Genomic DNA, 21,589 nt, shown 5'->3' on the forward strand with positions numbered 1-21,589 from the left:
GGGTCTTGATTTGGACCAAGTGGCCAAAGTTCTGTTGGTTCTGAAGCTGCTGGAGGAGCAGAACCATGAGCTGCAATGACCAAACTAAACAGCAGAGGGCAGCAAAAGCCCGAGCCAGAACAAACCAGGAGAGGGGAGTCCCTGGTCCTCAGGACCCTCCACCCGGACCAGGTCTTCGATGGACCAGAATCTGGAACTGCGTTACATTTCTGCACCCCGTTCCTCCTGCTTGTGAAAACAACAGAAAGCAGACGCTTGGTTGACGCTGAGTAGGCGGACCCTGAAGCGTCAGTCCAAGAAAAGTGTCTGCCAGCCTGCAGGTGAGTTCTGCTGCCAGCGGGGGGCGCTGCAGACCCTTTTTGAGCTAAATCTAAGACATAAATAGATGTTTTCCTTGTCAAATGTCTCTAAATTCATCTTCAAAACCAACTATTCTTCTTGCCCGCTTCAGCTTAGCTGCAGGTGTTCGGTTTCAGGTAAACCCGGTCGGTTTTATCTCTGCTTCAGGTGAACGTTCACACCCGGAAAACACAAAATGTGGCTATGACCTTTGACCCTCACAGAGGGCGCCTAGACTAGTTTTTCCCTCCTTTGAACTTTTTCCTGACTCAGATAGGAGATTACATAGATTTATTCTCTAATCTGACTTTAATCTGGACATTTGTGGAAGTTTAAAGCTTCTGCCGTCTCTCAGTGTCGCCCCCTTCAGGCCAGAGCTTCTTTTAGTCTGCTGCGTTTCTCCGGATGAAAACAGAGTTCCGTCCGTCCCGACCCTAATGAGTCTAGAGATCATCTACCGTCGTCATGGCAACCGTGTGGCTGTGTGCTCTCTGAACGAGAAAAGCCACCTGTGGACTCCTGGCCTGCACAGAGGCTGACGGTTCGAGTCCCCGGTCCGGATCTTCTCCTGCTTTTACTGCAATAGAAACAGAAAGCCTTTATTTTAATTACAGTATACTGAATTAAGTTTCCTTAAAAGTGGAAACACTAGACAAACAGAATAAAACATGCTAGAGTCAGGCGGATCTTGGTGTGAATCTGTCCTGTTGTCTCTCAGAATGTGAGGCGTAGACGCAGTGATTTTTTTTTTGGTGGTGTCGGTCGCCTTCAGCAGTCTCTTCCCGTCGGCCTCCTCAGAGCTGGAGCGCCAAACGGACACGGCGCCGGTCGCTGCTCTGGATGACGGATGGATAAAAGGTGGCCTCAGCTGCTGCTGAGCCGTATCGTCCCTCCTTTCCCTCTAAAGCAGCTCCTCGCTGAGACTCTGACTTTAGTTTCTTCTCTTTCTTGTGTTTCTAGCAGCAGAAAAAGCCTCAGACTCAGTTTTGCAGCTGCAGGTTTCTTGGTCACCTCCAGGATCCAGGAAAGCAAACGCCAGCAGGAAGCTCAAGTCTGGAATCTGAATCCTAAACGCTGGTCCTAGAACCTGAATGTGCTCCTGACCTCAGGTAGCCCCGCCCATCTGATGAGGTGGACCTGACTAAAATCTGCATAAACTCTCCTTTAGGTTTGATTTTTTTTTTCTGTTCGGAACCAAAGTTCTGTTCTGTCAAATGACACCATGAGTGTGTCGCTTTCAGGAGAGTGTAGGAGGTCTTTAACCGCGTTCTGAAGAAGACGCCGCCGAGACGCTGTCATGGACTCAGTCTGTCGGTGTCACATCAGGTCAAAGGTTCACAGAAGGTTTTTCACCTTTAGATTAATCCAAAACCACAGAATTCTCTGTCGACGTATTTCAAAGTTTCTCTGAAACAAAAGACGTTTTAGAGAAAAGGCTGTAAGACTTCAAAAGGGGCGGAGCTAGAATCCACTTGGATAATTTTCTTCTCAGATTTTAAATGTGATGTATTTAAGTATAAATATGAACAAATAATTTGATGGATGGATAATGAGGGTCTAAGGACAGGGATGCATAGTCTGTTTAGTTCAACCATTACAGACTGAATTCTATGACTCTGTCTTCTTTATGATTTTATTTTTTTATACAATTACTGGAATGAAGCCCATTGTTGTAATACTGGGCTATAGAAATAAAATTATATTGAATTAAATTGATGGATGGATCCAACACGACATATTAAAAGGTTATCCATAACTTTGAATATTCCGTGACGGGTTGAGGACACGCGTGTGATCCTGTAGGCGGAGTCTGTAAACTCCAAACCTGAACCGTGACGCCACGCCGTGACTGAAGATGGCGCTCTCCGTGAGGGTTAAAGGTCGTGTCCGTTTGTTTTGTGTGGTCTCTCCCAGCAGCGCGGCAGACCTTGTGTTGTTTCTGTTGCTGTGGCAACATGGCGTGAGGGGCGGAGTCGTGGGTTTGGCCCGAACGCTGTGGGACGGGGTTTTGGTGGAGTTTGGAGCTGAAGAGTGATGAAGACCTGAGGGTTGGACCGTGGCTCTGAGGGCTCCCGCCATAATTGACACTTCCAGTAACTGCAGATGAGCTCCAGAGGAGCTGTGGTTGCACGTTTGACCTCCATCTGACCCAGAAGAAGACCGGGTTCTCAGGATTTGAACCTCTCTGATGCCACAGATTCCCATCTCTCTCTCTGAGAGCTGCCGCATCTCCTCTCCGTCCTGATTTATGGCTGAAAGTTCAGTCCCAGATGCTCAGAATTCCTCTCCTCCCTACTAATGAGAACCATCCCTGCAGCGTCTTCGGTGCTGGAAGGAACCGGGCCAGAGCCACGGAGGGGGGGGGCGTCAGGTGGACTGAGCTGCAGAGCCTGGAGGTGGAAATGTTGGCGGTGATTCAGTGACCGGAGGAGCACCTGCTGGTCCTCAGACCATCACCACTGAAGTTCCCTCACCCGGGATGAATAGAAGCTTTATTCTATTCCAATCTATTGACAGTGAACCGGATTTTAATTAACCAAAACATCCAATTTTTGTTTCACCATAAAAGTAAAAGTTAAATAGTGATGAAATCCATAATGATAGGAACAATTACATTAAGTAGTTTCCGTTACAAAGCTGAGGGTCCAGGGGACCGTCGGTGTTTATGTCTTCACACTGGAATACGTGTTACCATAGCAACCAGAGTTTAGAATTTGCCACGCCCACATTCCTTTCACGATTACTTTAAATCACAAGCGTTCAGTCCAAAACCAACTCTTAAAGTTTTAGGGTTCATTTATGGGGGGGGGGTTGAACATTTTAAATGTTTTTTGGGTTGACTCCGCCCACTAAGTGACATTTATGGACTAAAAGAAAACATGCATTTGTTCAGGTTTTAAAAATGATTTCTGTCCACTTTACGTTAAAACAAAACATCCATCCATCCATCCATCCATCTTCCTCCGCTTATCCGGGACCGGGTCGCGGGGGCAGCAGACTGAGCAGAGATGCCCAGACTTCCCTCACCCCAGCCACTTCCTCCAGCTCCTCTGGGGGGACCCCGAGACGTTCCCAGGCCAGCCGAGAGACGTAGTCTCTCCAGCGTGTCCTGGGTCTTCCCCGGGGCCTCCGCCCAGTGGGACATGCCCGGAACACCTCTCCAGGGAGGCGTCCAGGAGGCATCTGAACTAGATGCCCGAGCCACCTCAACTGGCTCCTTTCGATGTGGAGGAGAAGCGGTTCTACTCCGAGCTCTCCACGGGTGACCGAGCTTCTCACCCTATCTCTAAGGGAGCGCCCAGCCACCCTGCGGAGGAAGCTCATTTCAGCCGCTTGTATTCGGGACCTTGTTCTTTCGGTCATGACCCATAGCTGGAACGTAGATCGACCGGTAAATTGAGAGCTTTGCTTTTCGGCTCAGCTCTCTCTTCACCACGACGGACCGATAGAGCGACCGCATAACTACGGACGCTGCTCCGATCCGCCTGTCAATCTCACGCTCCGATCTTCCCTCACTCGTGAACAAGACCCCAAGGTATTTAAACTCCTCCACCTGGGGCAGGGACACTCCACCGACCGAGAGATGGCAAACTACCTTTCTCCGGTCAAGGACCATGGCCTCAGATTTAGCGGTGCTGACCCTCATCCCAGCCGCTTCACACTCGGCCGCAAACCGCCCCAATGCACGCTGGAGGTCCCGGTTCGATGAAGCCAACAGGACAACATCATCTGCAAAAAGCAGAGAGGAAATCCTGTGGTCCCCAAACCAGATCCCCTCCGGCCCCTGGCTGCGCCTAGAAATTCTGTCCATAAAAACTATGAACAGAACCGGTGATAGAGGGCAGCCCTGCCGGAGTCCAACGTGGACCGGGAACAGGTCTGACTTACTGCCGGCTATGCGGACCAAGCTCCTACTCCGGTCATACAGAGACCGGACAGCCCTCAGTAAGGCTCCCCGGACCCCATACTCCCAGAGCACCCCCCACAGGATGCCACGGGGGACGCGGTCGAACGCCTTCTCCAAATCCACAAAACACATATGGACTGGATGAGCGAACTCCCACAAACCCTCCAGCACCCTAGATAGGGTGTAGAGCTGGTCCACTGTTCCACGACCAGGACGGAAACCGCACTGTTGTTCCTGAATCCGAGGTTCGACTATCGGACGGACTCTCCTCTCCAGTACCCTGGCATAGACTTTCCCAGGGAGGCTGAGGAGTGTAATTCCCCTATGGTTGGAACACACCCTCCGGTCCCCCTTCTTAAAGTGGGGAACCACCACCCCTGTCTGCCAGTCCAGTGGTACGGTTCCCGACCGCCACGCGATGCTGCAGAGACGTGTCAGCCAAGACACTCCCACAGCATCCAGAGACTTGAGGTGCTCAGGGCGGACTTCATCCACCCCCGGGGCCCTGCCACCGAGGAGCTCGTTGACTACCTCAGTGACTTCAGCCCGGGTAATGGACAGCCCCACCCCAAAATCCTCACTCTCCACTTCTTCAATAGAAGGCGTGTCAGTGGGATTGAGGAGATCCTCGAAGTACTCCTTCCACCGCCCGACAATGTCCCCAGTCGAAGTCAACAGCTCCCCACCTGCACTGAAAACGGTGCCTGTGGAGAACTGCTTTCCCCTCCTGAGTCGCCGGATGGTTTGCCAGAATTTCTTCGAGGCCAACCGATAGTCCTTCTCCATGGCCTCACCGAACTCCTCCCAGGACCGAGTTTTCGCCTCTGCAACAGTCCGGGCCGCAGCTCGCTTAGACTGCCGGTACCTGTCAGCTGCCTCTGGAGTCCCGCAGGCCAGCCAGGCCTGGTAGGACTCCTTCTTCAGCTTGACGGCATCCCTTACTTCCGGTGTCCACCACCGGGTTCTGGGGTTACCGCCGCGACAGGCACCAGAGACCTTGCGACCACAACTCCGAGCAGCAGCAGAGACAATGGAGGTGGAAAACATGGTCCACTCGGACTCAATGTCCCCAACCTCCCCCGGTACCTGTTTGAAGTTCTCCCGGATGTGGGAGTTAAAGACTTCCCTGACGGAGGGCTCAGCCAGACGTTCCCAGCAGACCCTCACAGTACGTTTGGGTCTTCCAAGTCTTTCCGGCCTCTTTCCCCGCCAGCGAATCCAACTCACCACCAGGTAGTGATCGGTGGACAGCTCCGCCCCTCTCTTCACCCGAGTGTCCAAGACACAGGGCCGAAGGTCACCTGAAACAACTACAAAGTCGATCATTGACCTCCTGCCTAGGGCGTCCTGATGCCAGGTGTACTGATGGACACCCTTGTGCTCGAACATGGTGTTCGTTATGGACAAACTATGACGAGCACAGAAGTCCAATAACAAAACACCACTCGGGTTCAGATCAGGGGGGGCGTTCCTACCAATCACACCCCTCCAGGTGCCACTGTCATTGCCCACGTGGGCATTGAAGTCCCCCAGGAAGACAATGGAGTCCCCCGTTGGGGCACTTTCCAGTACCCCTTCGAGAGACACCAAGAAGGCCTGGTACTCCGAACTGCTGTTCGGCCCGTAAGCCGAAACAACAGTTAGAGACCTGTCCCCCACCCGGAGGCGGAGGGACATGACCCTCTCGTCCACCGGGGTGAACTCCAACACTTGGCGGCTGAGCTGGGGGCTCACGAGTAAGCCTACGCCAGCCCGCCGCCTCTCACCTTGGGCAACTCCAGAGTGGTAGAGAGTCCAACCTCTCTCTAAGGAATGAGTTTCAGAGCCCAGGCTATGTGTGGAGGTGAGCCCGACTATATCTAGACGGTATCTCTCAACCTCTCGCACCAGCTCAGGCTCCTTCCCTTCCAGTGAGGTGACATTCCATGTCCCAAAAGCCAGGTTCCATGATCGGGGTTTGGGCCGCCGAGGCACCCGCCCTCGACTGCCACCCAAACCACACTGCACCGGCCCCTTTTGAGGTCTCCCACGGGTGGTGGGCCCATGGGAGAGCGGTCCCACGTCGCTCCTTCGGGCTGTGCTCGACCGGGGCCCGTGGGAAGAGCCCCGGCCACCAGGCGCTCGCCTGCGAGCCCCGACCCTGGGCCTGGCTCCAGAGTGGGGCCCCGGTGACGCCAATCCGGGCGACGTAATCGGGTCCTCGTTGTTTCTTTTCATCAGGGGTTTAAAACAAAACAGTCAAACAAAATGATAAGTTTCATATAATGAACTTTAAAAACTGCATTTGTGTCGTCATTTTTACTATAGTTTTGTCCGCTTCAGCTTTCCGTAGATTCCTGCAGGTCAGCAGTTCAGAATCCAGAGAGAAGACTCACAAACACAGGAGCTTTAACATGACAGTGAAACAAACTGCAGGAGGATGTGGCCAATCACAGAACCGCAGGCCCCACCCTGGACTCCTTCAGTCCAAACGGAGGTGTCTGGAGCTTCTGAAGAATCTGTTTCTCTGGACGGAGGAGGGGAGACGTTCAAGCAGAGATCCGCTTCAAAACATCTGACCCCCACCAAACTGCTTTACTTTACCTCAAGATGGGTTAACACTTATTACTTTTAAAACTGTTTATGTCTGCCAAAGTAAAACCCACAGGAAGAGCAGCTGGAACCAAGAAATTACTCTTAATGTGAAAGTACAGGCTTTTACTTTGAAAAAACAAAACAAAAAACAGAAACCAAGTCACGAACCCCCGCTCGTGTTCTAGAAAATCTGAAAAAAATTAAATTTTCTAAACTTTCAACACTTCAAACTTAATACAGAAAGTCTAAACCTATGAAACCTAAAAGGGACTGCGGCTCGTAAGTTAGATCCATACGACCGAAATCGTCCTGAAACCGACCAAAAAATGTGAAAATGTTCCCGTCTGTCAGAGAAAATGTGCAGTGAGGATATTTACGGCCTTCAAACATTTGTGATCCGACTTTCTCGGAGTTCACCTGATGCGGCTCATCTTTAGAAAGACAAACGGGGGACGGCTGAGCTGTGACGGATGCTGCATTTCTGCAGAAAACCAGAGGAGAAACGTTGCTGCCTGACGTTTAGTTCATGCCAGCTCAACGTCAGCAGAAGAAACTGAAACAAACTTTGGCTTCAAGAAATGCAAAAAGACCAAAGCAGAAACTGGAATCTCTCATTTCCAAAGCCTCAACAATGGAGCTAAAAATGCTTAATTAAAGGCTAAACGGTCAAAAGGGTCCAGAAGAGGCGGCAGTGTTCGGCGTGGGAAACTGTCTTTGTGACTCTGATGAAACGATCTTCATGCAGAACGTTTACAGTCGGCCTCCAGGAGCTGCTGCTGTTGTTGGTCGTATTTCTCCGGGAGGCTTTAGCTGCTGTCGCTGCAAAGGCTTTGGGGGGGGCCTCTGCTGCTCCCACATGTCCTCAGCTTTTGTTGTGGAGTCTCTCAGTGACCCTCAGTCTGCTTCCAGGAATGTCCTCCTCCTGTTCGCAGAAACGCTCTCCTGTTCTTTCTGCTGTTTTTCTTTCACAACATCCCAAAAGTTTCCCTAAATTCCAGCATCATTAACGTTTGACCAGAGTCAGAGGAACGCGCCGTCAGCTCCAGATGACCCTGAGCTGCAGAGCCCCTCCCTCTGCTCTTCCCAGACCCCCACCTCCCCTAAAAACAGCCTCGCCTGTCAGCTCAGGGTGAAGTTATTTCCACATTCCTGCACCCTGAAACAATCGCTCCACCGACAGGGAGAAGCTCCCTTTTCTCCTCCCTCCGCCGTCGTCTTTGGAGCTTCAGGCTCCAAATGGAAGCAGCTGATCGGATCCTTTGGTTAGAAATAAGAGAACTTGATGTCTTCTTCTGATCAGTAGTCTTTGTTTGTGGCGTTTTGGAGGAAACCACGCCCACCTGCTGGTCCTCAGAGAAACCCACATCTGGTAAAACGAAGATCTGTCCAAAGAGAAACTCTTCATCGAGTTACAGCAACAGGAACGAGCTTCAGAAGCGCCAAACAGGAAGTTCACCTGAATTACCGCCAACCAGAGACGCTGAAGAAAGTCCTGATGGATGTGGAAAACCAAACAACTCTGCAGGAACGTTTTAGCATGTAGGCACCATCAGAGGAGTCCAGCAAATTAGAGTAAAAAGAAAGAAAGAGTAAAGATTAGCGGAAATCTTTAACATTTAAAACATGTTTGGGATGGGGACTTATCTAGAAAAGGGGTGGAGCTTAAAGAAAGGACCAAACCGTTTGAAAACATTCAGAGATGTCAAATCCTCTGACGTGTCTACAGAGCTGCAGGTCTGGTTCTGAAGGGCTGAGCAGACCAACGAGGACTGAGAAACCTCGCCTCCGTGCGACCGTGTGTGGTCAAAAGGAAGAGCGGTACACAAAACACACAAATATTTGACACTGATGGAGGTTTGGTGAAAAGGGTCAGACCACAGAAGAAGCTGCGTAAATACATTTAAACGGTTTAGAGTAACAAAAAAAATCCAGAAAACAGAAAGGAGTAAGTACATGAACCTCCAGTCAATATTTGTCTCTTTTGACTGTTGTAACCAAAAACCCAGAACTACAAATAAGTACTGTTTAAAGTCCCCCTCTCTTAAAATCTTTGCGTTCCCAGTGTTTTTTTATTTACTCTTATGCCATTTCTAGCCAAAGTCCAAACATCTGTGTGTCCGAGTTCCCTCCCTCTGCAGTTCCCTTCAGGCACCAACCTCACTAGGTTTGTTTTATGGGCAAACATGACGATCACGGCGTAAAAAACCTAATAATTCTGAATATTCTACTGTGAATCCAGGCGGTTCTGATGTGGATGGTTTATAAAAGAATACATTTAAATACATTTCTTTCATGAAAATTGTTAAATTGCAATGCATTGTGGTCTATATTTGCCAGCCTAGTGAACATTGATGCTTTTCGCTGAGACTTCTGGGTAATTTCTAGGACACTGGACTTTGGAATTATGGATTCAGACAGAACTACGAAATGGTAAACGAGTAGTGAAGGGTGTTCGGACAGAACCATAGTTTTGCAGAGCGGCAGTGGTTCATCGCCTCTGAGTTGTGGGCGGGACTGCTGGCATGGAGCAACCCCGCCCCCACTTCCCGTCACCTATAACTGAGTTTTCCAGCTGTACGGTTCTGATCCAGGTTCCAGTTTAGACGAGGAAACCAAAGACGTTCATGGACCTGTGTGTCTGCAGGTGGATGATCAGAAAGGGGCGGAGCATCATCATCATCATTTTATTTATAAAGCGCTTGAACACAATTAAAAATGTTAAAAAACAGCCCTGTACTGTAATGCTAAACATAATAAAACCTGTAACTAACAAACAAATGTTATTAATAAGTGAAGATTTCCTTCACAGCTGAACTTTTGTGACGTCATGAATCCAGAAGCACAACATGGAAAACCGGTGGTCTGAGGCGGGAACGCAGTTGGATCAGCTGCTGGTTGCCCTGGCAGCAGGTGGATTCTGGCCCCTCCCTCTTAGCCCGCAGGCCCCGCCCTCCGATGTCCTGGCAGCTCGCGGAGCTTCATTCCGCGGAGGACGGAGCTGCGCAGCGGGTTGACGTCCGCGCTTCTCCCGGCCAGCCGCCCCTCGCTCCCCGCCAGGATGAACGCGGCCGCGGCGGACAGCTGCTTCCGGTCCGCCCTGCAGCCCAGCTCGTCCCGGACCGCCTACGCGCTGCCGTCCGACGGCCCGTCCGCGGACCCCATGGCGAAGGTCCGCAGGGTCCAGGAGCAGGTCCGGATGCGCCTGGCGGAGAGGAAGTCCCCCTCCCTGCCCAGGCTGGACGGCTCTCAGGCCGGAGCGGGAGGTGAGTCGCTGCCCGAACCGGGTCACGCGGGACCGTCCGCGCGCTCCATCTAAGCGGCTGAAGCCCTGCAGCTGCAGCAGGAGGTGTGAGTTTATGGTCTGTGGCGCCAAACGTCAAGGAACTTTTTCTGCTTTAGTTCTTTTTTTTATTCAGAATTTCATCTAAAATCTTCCAAACTAAAAGAACAGATAAAAAAGAGAGAAAAGCATAAAAAGTAAAAAGAAAAACATGTTTTAATCTCAGAAGTGACGTCATACAAACAGCATCGGATGGAGAAAACTCTGGAAAATGAGAAATGAGGTTTTATTCTACTTTATTCTACTGTTGTGGAATCCCCTTCAAGTTTATTGGATCAAGTTTAAAATCTTCTTACTCCCCCTTTTGACCCCCCCCCCCTCACTGGCAGACAGCCTATGCACTTCACATCACAAATTTATTTACAAGAAATAAACCTTTTTTTAATGGCAGCTTTTTTGTTGCTTAATCTCCATGGCAACCCCAATAGTTTTTGGTCGATTAGCAGGTCAGTGTCATTTGGAGAAAAATCAGTAGAGGTAAACATTTAGATTTCCTTTTTGTTAACCACGCCCACATTCCTAATATGGTCATAGCGTGTGTCACTTCATTTCATTTGACCTTAAAGCTAGGGATTCATGTGTTACATTTCCACAACATCTTGATGAAAATAGTGCGAGCGACAGGGGAACGCCACTTCTGCGAACTCGCCACGCTAACGCCGCTCAGGATCCACAAAATCCATCATTTGTCCGTAAGCATCTTCCCGATGAGGCGACAGATCCAAAGGAGTGTAAATTTGTACTTTTTTTTGGTGGATAATCCGAGATGGCAAGAAGGTCAAAGGTCAATTAAAGGTTGTTTTGGTTGGAGACTTGAACTGGTGGCGGGTTTTCTTTCCCCATATTCTTAGAAAATGTTAAAAGTTTTACTCTTTGACTCAAATAGTAGATCCTGTGGCCACCGGAAAATAATTTCCATCCCCGACACGCCTCTTCCGCTTTATGGAGTAAAACAAAAAACATTATAAATATATATATTTTAGCCCATGAGAGATTTTGGCCCCATTCATTTCTTGATGGTTTCTCCCGCTGGGAGGGGCCATGTGTGTGGCGGTGGGGGTGGGGGTGTTTAATATTACAGAGTGAGAATAATCCTGAGGATCAGCACAGCAGCAGCCATGTTTGTTTCACACGAAGCTGATGATCCCCAAAAACCTTTCATGTCCCCCACATCAAAGGTTTTTTCTCCCATGGCCACAAGCGGGAGACCCGGCTCCGCCCACATCCTGCGAGTAATGACGGTTGTGTTCAGCCCAGGATGCTGTATTCCTGCCGTCTTGTTTTGATTTCGTAGATGAAAAGAGCGGTTCTGGAGGTTTCCACCCTCACCAAAGAACCTCAAACGGATTCTTCATGGTCCTCCAGCGAGAGTTTGTGAGACTTCAACGACGGTTAGTGAAGGGGACGCTGCTGGATCAAGACTTTTCAAATCCTCTCCAACACCAGAGTTGCCATGGTGACATAGTGGGCGGGGTCTGTGTTTGATAAAGATTTTGAGGTTTTGCTCTCACCCTCCAGCTTTGGTCGGGTCCGGATCTACCACGAGGGCCACTGTAACGTCACGGGCCGCTTTGCATGGTGGGTGAAACACTCTGGGCGTTGGGCTCTGGGGCGGCGTCACCCTCACCTGTACGCATTGACTGTATCTGACAACTGGACTGAGTGGCCCCTCCCCCCTGGCGTTTGCCCTGAGGAATCAGACACTGACCTTCTCTCTGTTTTTTATTTTATTGTTAAAAAGATAATGGATTGGAAAAGAAAAACAGTTTTTATTCAAGAGATTTTAATAACTTTTTTTGATCTGATTGACACCCGAACGTTTCCTGGACCCGGTGAACCATTTTGGGGTCACACGGTTGCTGGAGCCTATCCCAGCTACTGCTGGATGAAGATGGGTTACACCCGCTGACGTTTTATGAGGGTTAGACTGAGTTTGGCAGATTTAATGTAGCCCCACCATCAAGTGGGTGTGGCCTTCCAACAAGCTCACTCCTGACTGGCTAGAGGGGTTGCTATGGAAACGTCCACTCAGACAGACTGGGACCAATCGCTGCTGAGTGACGATGGCGGCGTCTGTATCCCGAAAGCAATGGCGACTGAATTGACTTCATTGGTTGGAGGTGGAGGTCGCCCTCCCACCATCACGCAGCTTTGTGAAAAAAAGGTTTATTTCTGTGTTTTCGCCTCATTCCATCGTTGGGAAGAAGCAGCGAGTTTCCCGTCCGTCAGACCGATGGGCATTTATCCGAAAATATCTTTTCCTCTCCGACTTTCCTTCTGTTTCTGTTGTTCGCTGCTACAGTCGGCCGATACGACCGTCTGTTTTCACCGTGTTGACTCTCAAGTCTGCAAACAGAATCCAGATGAATCAGGAAAAACCTTTGAGCTCAGCAGAAACTGAATCTTCAGATTCACACATGGGGAGGGGGGGAGGGGGGTGCTGGCAGAGCTGAGGCTGGATTGGGAAACATGCTGATTTCCTGCAAACGCAGCTCCAGATCCCACTATTTCTGAAAGTTTGGGTTGTTTCCAGCACATCTGCAACAGCCAGAGATAAACGGGGTTTATCTCCTCCGACGCCTGAAGCCGAGACTCTCGGCGAGGAATTCTGCTCCGCAAACTGGAGGCTTGTTTGGACTCTCAAGGACGATCCCATCAAAACCTACACAAAGTTACAACCCTGTAGGCTGAGCTGTTGTCCAGCCAAAAAGGGGGAAACTCGTGGGAAACTTGTACAGAAATCCCCAAATCCCACTTTCTGTTTTCAGAGACTCGACACGAGTGGGAACAGACCCACAGCACACCTGTCCTCAGGTTTGATGCTCCAAAATAAAATCAGACAGTTTTTCTAAAGCATCAACAAAATGTAACAAAGAGCGATTGAATTGAAACTGTGAGAAGTGTTGTATGAACCGCAGGCGCTACCCGCTGTTCGACCCGCCCCCGCTGGTCTTAGCTTCAACTGAGATCTTCAGAGGGGCGGAGCCGCAGGTTTGTGCCATATTAGTGGCTTCTGTGACGTTTTGGAGAATGAAATGATGCGTGTTCCAGTCAACATGCCCCACACCCCCCACACCCCCATCCAAAGGGCTTGGGTCATAATTACTCCACAATGGGAGGTAATTTCTTTCTGACCTTCTGCACACATGCATGTCTGTGCGCTTTGAGAACCTGTAAGTGTGTTACTTCCCGCTCATTTCCTGTTTTCATCCGTCTCCATGGAAATTCCAACCATGACATCAACCACTCCTGACTGGGGGGGTGTGGAAGATACGTTTACACATGATAAGCAGGAACAGATGTTCATGCATCAGGATTGGGTCCAGAGTTGACGTAACAGGCCGGATGGCCGACATGGACGGACCATGAAACTCGGCCTTTTCTTAAGGAAATGTTGGACTGGAAGAGGTTCCATCTTCTCGCCACCAGCAGCCCCGCCCCTCCTGACCGAGGCCTCCCTTTGTCCGGCCAGGGAGCCAGGATGTTGTGCTGTGTGTAGTCGTCTTTCATCATGTCGCTCCTGACAAAACAAGCTGAACCCGGCCGGCGTGGAACGCCTCCCTTCAAGAAAGAGGCAAAAGAGAAAATCAAAAGGGATGCTTCTGGTGGGAGAATTTATGTAAAGATAAGCCAGACAAATAAAAAGAAGATTTCAATCCTTTCCCTAAATTTGGTTTACTTTGTTTAATTCGAATATTTTACTTTTATATATTTTTCGCTCCAGAATCTGCTGGAATTATGTGAATCGCATAAATGTTGCAGAAATATTTGAAGAGTTGCGGCAGTCAAAAGGGTGTAAACATTGGCGCTAAAGCTTTGCCGTTGTCCTAAAAATTCAGCTCCTTCACCTGAACTGTCGTCCCCTCAGCTCAGAACGACCTGAACTCTGGGCCCACTACCCACAGGAGAGCCCACTACCCGGTGCTGGGGGAGGTTGGGTACTCTGGGAGTCGGATCCCTAGAATGCTGAAACTGAGCGGTACCTCCTAAATATGGTCAAGCTCGCCTCCGCCCGCAGTTTAGCACCCCTGAACCCTAATCCAATTCCAGCGGATGCTGGTTTGCTCATAGCCCCCCAGTTCAGTTTTCATGTGCTTTGGTTCGGTGGACGACAGTCACACCCCTGCAGCTCCGGGTCAGCAACGGATCTCCTGCTGTGGTCGTGGTCTACGAGCCGACCAGGACTACAGAGTACCTGTCCATGGGGTCTCTTGAAATTCCATTGTTTTATTGAGAAATGTTGATGCCCATGTGGGCAATAACAGGCGTGAGGATCGTGAGGAACGGCCTACCTGAGCTGAGTGTCAGCGGTGCATGATTGTTGGTCATCTGTGGCAGTCACGGTTTCTGGAGGGAACCTGGGGTCCATCACCTGGGCTGGAGTCGCAGAGCTGCTTGGAGGAAAGGCTCTGGAGGAGGATGAGGTCCGTCCTCAGTACCTCAGGTCTCTGGATGTCATGAAGCTTTCTTAGGTGACATTTTTAGCCATATTCACATGCAACCCGTGGCAGCAGTACGGGTCAACCCCCCTGTACAGGTTCTGCAGGCTTTTGGGTTGTCCGGGTCCATGGAGAGTCGTAGAGAGGAGCGCCCAGATCTCAAGAAAAGCACTGGTGCGTCGTATGACCACCTCAAGGGACGTCATAGGAATGGAAGACACCATTGTTGATCGTGTATTCTTCTTTCACTTTCGGCTTCTCCCATCAGGGGTCGCCACAGCGGAACAACCCTCCCACGAGGATGAGTCGCATGGTTAACTTGGCAATGGTTTTACGCCGGATACCCTTCCTGACGCAACCCTCTCAATCCAACCGGGCTTTGGTCCGGCACAGCAGCAGAGAAGGGAACAGGGAGCAGCCCGGATTCGAACCCTGGTTTCACGGACGGAAGGCGCCACAAACCAGCACGAGCTAAACCGGCTCCCATTGTTGAGCGTGTAGTAAGTGTAGTAAAAGTAAAAATGCGTGGGACACACCTACTTCCCTTTCACCTACCCGGACGTGTTGTCTAAGTGCTCACTATGACCTGTCGCCCGCAGCATTTCACACGGGTCACCCGTACAGGTTTGACTATTTTTGGTCGCAGACAGCCCGTATCCACCCTTCAGGGCAGTTGGGGTGAAGGTTGTAGTGAGATCCCTTGGAGGTCGGGAGACGGTCACAGACGGGGGTGACAGCCCAACCAAAGGGGGATCATTACTGTCTGGGAAAATCTGCTCCAGAGTTCTGGAGAGAATTGATCCGATAGTCAAACCTCTGATTCAGGGGCTACAGTGTCTAAATTAACCCTTTAACACTGGAGCTTTACCGCCAGTGTTTACAATATTTCCGCCACCGTAAGTCTTTAACCGTTGACGCGTTTAATTGAATTCCAGCGGATTCTGAAGCAGAAAAAGGCAACACGGCACAGCAGTGAAGTGCCGACCCAGTCAATGTTAATCAGCTGAGTCTGTCGCTGAGAGAAGCAACATTTTACCTTCAGAAGGTGCTGCACGTCGGTTCAACAAAAAGCTGCTTTTCTCTGCATCAGAATCAGCAGGTTTGCTGTGATGGAACAGTCGAGGAGTTTGTCACAGGCGGACTTTGGGTTTTTTAACGGGTTAAACTCTAAAAGTCATGAAAAATGCTGAGCCACAATCCACGACACAATGAGTTAGCTACAGGAAATGAAGGAGACGCAGGGCGGGGGGGTTTTGGAGAACCCTGAAGCTGAATTGTTCCTGTTTTTGTTGTCTGTCCAAACACTGCCGTTCCGGTGGTTCTGGGTTCTGCACGGACAGAACCTTAGTGTTGAAGGTTATGGTCTTCAAATCGACCTGGACGTGCTGTAAACTGTAAGGAGAAACACCCCCCCCCCCGGCTGAGCTCAGTGACCGACTTGTGTGGAACATTCCTTTCCAATCTCCTCAACAGCCTCTCAGCATCTATTTTAAACGGCTCCATTGTCTGGGTTCATACCTGCCGATGGTCAGACTTTCTGAAGATCTGATGGTTTGACATCATGACTGAGATATTTTGATGATTTGGATGAATTTCTTCAGTTTTCAGTTTCAGATTTGAAATTTTTCAAATCAAAACAAAAAAGTAAAACCAAAACTTTCTGATATTCAGATTGTAGGTTTTTGAAATCAGCTTCATGTTTTAAAACCATGTCCAGGTTTTTGTTGAATATTTTTAGCCTTTTCACTCGTTTTCAGATTCTTCCACTCGTCCAGGTCCGTCAGAATTTCACCTCAGCGGTGGGATTTCTTAAATCCTTGTTTTCCGTTCTGCTTTTGCGTCGAGTCCCTTCTTTTCTCGTTGCAGTTGTATATCAAATCTCTGCAGAGTTCAGGGTATTGCATATTTGTTTTCCCTCTTGTGGTGGGGGTGCATAAACACGCCTCCCCTGACCCGTGAAGTGGAGAGGAAAACATGCAGCCAGACCTCACCCATGCACCGTTTGTCCTCCCTCCCTCCCTCCCTCCATACTGCTGTACTGTATTCATTGTTTCTTAAGCCAAACCGAGCTTTACCGTGTTCCCTCGTTTATCTCTGGAGTTACGGTCTAAAAATAGCCTCTGATAGGTGCAATCGGTGAAGCTGTAAAACTCCTCACTGCAACTTTCTAGACTTTTCTCAGACAAACAGGAACATTTTTACACTTTTCTCTTGTTTAAACTCTCAAACTTCAAACCTTTGAAGAAAAAAATGTCCAGTTTATTGAGTGAAAACAAAGAATCTGATTGCAATGAGAGATGAATGCGAATCAGGCAAACGGAAAACATTCTGAACAGGAGACACGGTGTGGAGGAGATTGACTGATGAGGTTAACAGCCAATCGAATGCAGGGAACACAAAAAAACAAGCAAAGTTGCTTTGGAAAAAAAAAGGCAAAATTGTAAATTGTTGGGTAATCTGAAAGAAACCACAACCCCCCTCCCTCCCTCCTCCCCACACACTCATAAGGTAGAAATCAAGTGTTTGAACAGGAAAAAGTACAAATGCTGAGGATTTCCATGGAAAACTCTCAAAGCTGCTCACTGAAAATTTTTTGCTAATTTACCCGAGAAAAGTTGATTAGATGTTTAAAGAAAGTCATGGAGTTCTATTTCCAGGCCATCCAGGTCATCTGATTCTGATTCTGATGTTTGGAAATGAGAACTTTGTCATTGGTCGACCTGCTCAACCGCCTGATTCACAACGATTTGAATAAAGAAATCCTCAGAAATGAATTTTCCTAATAACTGTCCTCCATCAGCAGAGAAACACCAAAAAGACAGTTTTCATGGGATGAACGCTTCAAGAAACCGCTGTGCTTCAAGTAAAATGAAGCTGAAATGAACCTAAATGTGAAAAAGTGATGTTAAAAATGCAAAAGTCATTCAGTTTGACCTCCTTGACCTTCACACTGAATTGATTCTAAATACATTTTTTGTATACTGAACATAAAATGAACTTAAAAGTTAGATTCCATAATGATGAGGCCAGATGACCTCTGACCTTCTGGCTTTGTTGTCAGATCAGAAACATGAACTCTGTTTTGTGAAGGTGGGGGATTGGATGGTGGAGTTTTTCTGTGACCTTCTCATCTCTGGTCACTGCTCTCTCAGACACATTTTCTTCTGTAAAGACATGAATTCTCCAGAGTGACTTTTGCCCTCTGAACTCAGGAAAATGCTTCACTCTCTACTTGAAAAGCTGTTTTTCCGTGTCGACAAGTTGTCGCCTTTGTTCACAGTGAAAGTGTGTTGTCCTTTTCTTCACTCAGCTGTGAACAGAACAGAGCCCCGCTTGTCTTTGGCGGGTTTAGACCACCGATGAATCAGCCTGAAAGAGCTGAAAGCCCAGAGATTACCAGGCGTCACGAGGAGCTGAGGAGTGGTCACGGTCAGCAGGTGTCTCTGCTTCCTACAGAAGTTGTGATGCTTTTTCCCATTTTGACGTCCGTCTCCAGGGCAGCTCTGGCTATAGCTCAGAGGTTTTACTATAAACTCTGCAGAACAGAGGCAAGAAAGATGCTGCAAAGCTCTGAAAAGTGACTGCACACCTGAGAAAAGCGTCACGGCTGCCCTTTAGACGAAACGTGGCTCCGCCTCCTGCCATAAGTTGTCATGGAATCTGCACAAACTTGCATACAGACAAGAAAATTCCAACACGTGTTCATCATAAGGCATAGACGCTTTCTGCTCCAGTTTATGCTAAAGTGTCACATTTCAAATCTTCATTTGAAGACATAAACCATGAAGAATTTGTGTAGTTTTACTATAATGGACAGTTTGTAAAGTTTCTCTTAACTGGATTTCCTTCGCTCAGCTGGTCATCGTTGAGGCAGGACGCGTCGCTCCGACTCTACACTCGTACTTCAACTGTTGAAGACAAAAACACTCAAACTCTGCTCACGAATTGCTTCCTACCCCTCTGGCTCCTCCCTGTTGCTCCGGTTGTAGGGGCATTTGAAGCTGTAGTGGTGTCCAAAAGTGTTTTTACGGAGGAGCCATAGTGACTTAGGGATAGCCCTCCACCGGTGATCTGCGTTGTGGTTGTGGGCGGAGGAGAAACACATTTCTTCACATGGGTTTGCTCTGAAGCACAGAAGTTTACACTTAAGTGTATTTTACACCGATATTGTTATGTATTTTCTGAGGGCTGGCAGCTACGCACTAAAATAGCTAATATAACATAGATGACCGGTGATCATTGATGACGTCATCCAACAGTAGTGAGGTTGAAAACACTATTTTTCCATAACTCTCTGCTTGGAGAGCCAAATGTAGGGGTGGGGGTGAGAAAACCAAATTGGAATCAGACAAAGACATTGGTTGATCGTTTTAGGGCTGGAAAACACATCTGGGTTTGTTTCTGTTCTGCTATGAGGACCTCAAACACATTCCTGAAGATTGAAAACATTTTTGTGAGGCTGCAGAAAAAGATGAACAGATGTCAAATTTTTGTTCAGTTATTGATGCAACGGCAGAAAATTGTGTTGCAGATGTGAAACTCACTGACATGTGACTCCATGGACAAACCTTCAGGGCCACCGGGTGGGACGGGACCATCAAACTGTAGGCAGGTCCACGTCTGCATGGATCCCACTCTGCAACATGTGACCCGTTAGCTGGCTCATTTGAAACCAGTTTAACCCTTTAAACTCTGGTGACAGCAAGATGTCACACGCTCTTCCGCAACTCTTCACGCATGTAACGAGATTCTAACGGATTCTATCACGGAACAACACGGCTGTCCTCTGCAGCAGAATCAGCTGGTTTACATGTAGTGCCTAATCACATCACTGCCGTAAAGTGTTGCCTAGCGCCGGAAAGCTTTAGAATCCGTAGGAATTACGTTAATCCCAGTTGAAGCATTACAGTAGTCAAAAAATGTACTTGGCTCCAACGATGATTGTGTTGTTTTGTTGTTTACCTTTTGGCTTATCCCGTCAGCGAATCAGCTGATTCACACAGCTGTTTTGGCAGAGAGTTTAACGCCAGATGCCCTTCCTGAAGTTTATCCAGGCTGGGGACGGGCACAGGCGGACCTGGATTCGGGGCTCCTTGGGGCTACATAGTTAGCGTGAAGGGTCATTTCTATGGACAAAAACCAGGGAATCGAACCCTGAGGCATCCAGCCGGTGCTGATGGTGTGATCATTGCTAAATGACCTCATCAAACCCTGGACTTTTTGAAAATGTGCAAGAACACAGGATCGTCACGCAGTTCAATTGTTGTTGGGTTTGTTTTTCTATCGACCTCAAGCTCACGTCCTCGTTTTTTAAAATCACAAATATGAAACAAAAGGAAAATGTTCAGTAAGATTCTCCCCACTAAGGAGGTTCTTGGTAAGGAACTCGAACCCCGCTGGTGAAACACATGCAGGAGCAAAAATGTAAGGATGTCTGTTCTAAGGTTCTACCATTTTGCCATTTGGGAGGGAACAGAGAGTTAAGTTTCTTACAAGGTGACCTGGTGACCTGGCTCCACTTAATTTGTATAAAAATCTGACCTTTTGTTGGGTAGACTTTGCAAAGACATTGTAAGATTATTTAGTGGGAAACAGCCGCCCCCCCACCTTCTGTTCCTAAACTGTACACAAACAGGAAGTACAAAGGTTTCAGTTCCTCAAAAGACCACTGGGAGAAGGTTTCCCGTTGACCTTGATATAGAAAAGTCAACTTTTACACTAAAATAATACTGGAGCTGTTGACGGCGACACAAGCTAACACATAGAACGTCTACAACGCATCAAATGTTGACTCGATTCATATAATTCCAACGGCTATATAACAGCTTTGTGCTGATATGTGTCGCATAACAGCACAAAGCTGCTTCTCTCTACTTCATGGAATCATGTTAGTTCAGGAGTTACGATAATACAAAGACACTCAAAGGTCAGACGTTTCAGGGTAAAACATGTGGTTACCATCCCCGTCACTCTCCAGGCTTCGTGTTCGCAGTTCCTGTCCCCCTGCAGGCGACCTCGGGAAGTGGTTTCCGTTGTCTAAAGGGGAAAGATGGTAGACGTCGCCTCTATCTTTAGTTATCTTTTCATTTGTTTTTGAGTTTGGATTAAACCATTTGCTGAGTGTCCAAGTACAGTAAAAATATTGTAATTCTGAAACTGATTGATCTGATTGGTTTGGTGTTTTTAATGACCAAAGGAAAACCAAACACTAGAACTACAAAAACCAGAAAATGAAACGGACCCGTCTGATTTCAGAAGGATGGATCCGTCTGCTGAGAAAGTGACAGAATGAGTCTCAGAAATCTTCTTTGCGTCTGCTTCCTGTCCAGATTACGGTCCTCCAGACCTGAAGACCTTCAGCCACGCCCATGGCTTCAGCTCCAGGTCCATGATCAGCACACCGACACGAGTCATGGCTGTGAGTACTCTGACCCTTCTGCTCCATGTTTGGAGAGTTTTCAAACTCACTGTAACTTCATTCGAGCTTTGAAGGCTGTCGTCATCATCAGTGGATAGAACAGGAAGGGATGAAGAGCTAGCAGGACGCTTTCAGCTGCAAAGAGCATGAAGAGCAGGAAGTCAGATGGTAAACGTCTGACACGGTGGAAGCCAGAAATGAAAAAGACGATCCTGACGTTGATGTCATCTCAGCCAGGAAATTCTCTTCAGCTGGTCAAGCATTTAAAAATAAGTCATAGTTGGACCAAAATGGAAGCAAAAATATGAATTTTTTATTGTTCCTTTGAAAACCTTCTAGTGTCTTTTTGACAAGCTTTAGAAAGGTGAAACTCTTTTATCCCAGTGGCTTTCTGACTCGTATCACCATGGCAACAGCACAATAGTATGGCGGCGTTTTCTTATAAAACGTTTTACAGTCCCACTGATTATAGCTCCGCTGACGAACACTGGCGCCAACTTATAACCATCAGGACCAAGGTGAGGTTCAGTGTCTCGCCCAAGCACACTTTGACACGTGGGCGGACAAGGCGG

General features: G+C 48.4%; 1 protein-coding gene across 4 annotated transcripts in view; it reads left to right on the forward strand.

Annotated features, from left to right (window-relative positions):
• The first annotated feature begins 596 nt into the window (after window positions 1-596).
• Window positions 597-21,589, forward strand: part of pkp3b (plakophilin 3b) — a 34,316-nt gene continuing 13,323 nt past the window's right edge. For 2 of the 4 annotated variants that reach the window (XM_020701050.3, XM_078944713.1), the window contains exons 1-3: window positions 597-1,448; window positions 9,630-10,083; window positions 20,929-21,017. In XM_020701050.3, coding sequence (XP_020556709.1) covers window positions 9,879-10,083; window positions 20,929-21,017 — 294 coding nt within the window. In that variant the 5' untranslated portion in view covers window positions 597-1,448; window positions 9,630-9,878. Of the gene's footprint in view, window positions 1,449-9,541; window positions 10,084-11,459; window positions 11,552-11,678; window positions 11,739-20,928; window positions 21,018-21,589 lie in introns of those variants that run through there. The other 2 variants (XM_078944715.1, XM_078944714.1) reach the window with 2 other exon arrangements.

The sequence above is a fragment of the Oryzias latipes genome, chromosome 3 (genome assembly GCF_053564925.1).
Source record: "Oryzias latipes strain Hd-rR chromosome 3, Olatipes_Hd-rR_3.1".
Taxonomy (NCBI): domain Eukaryota; kingdom Metazoa; phylum Chordata; class Actinopteri; order Beloniformes; family Adrianichthyidae; genus Oryzias; species Oryzias latipes.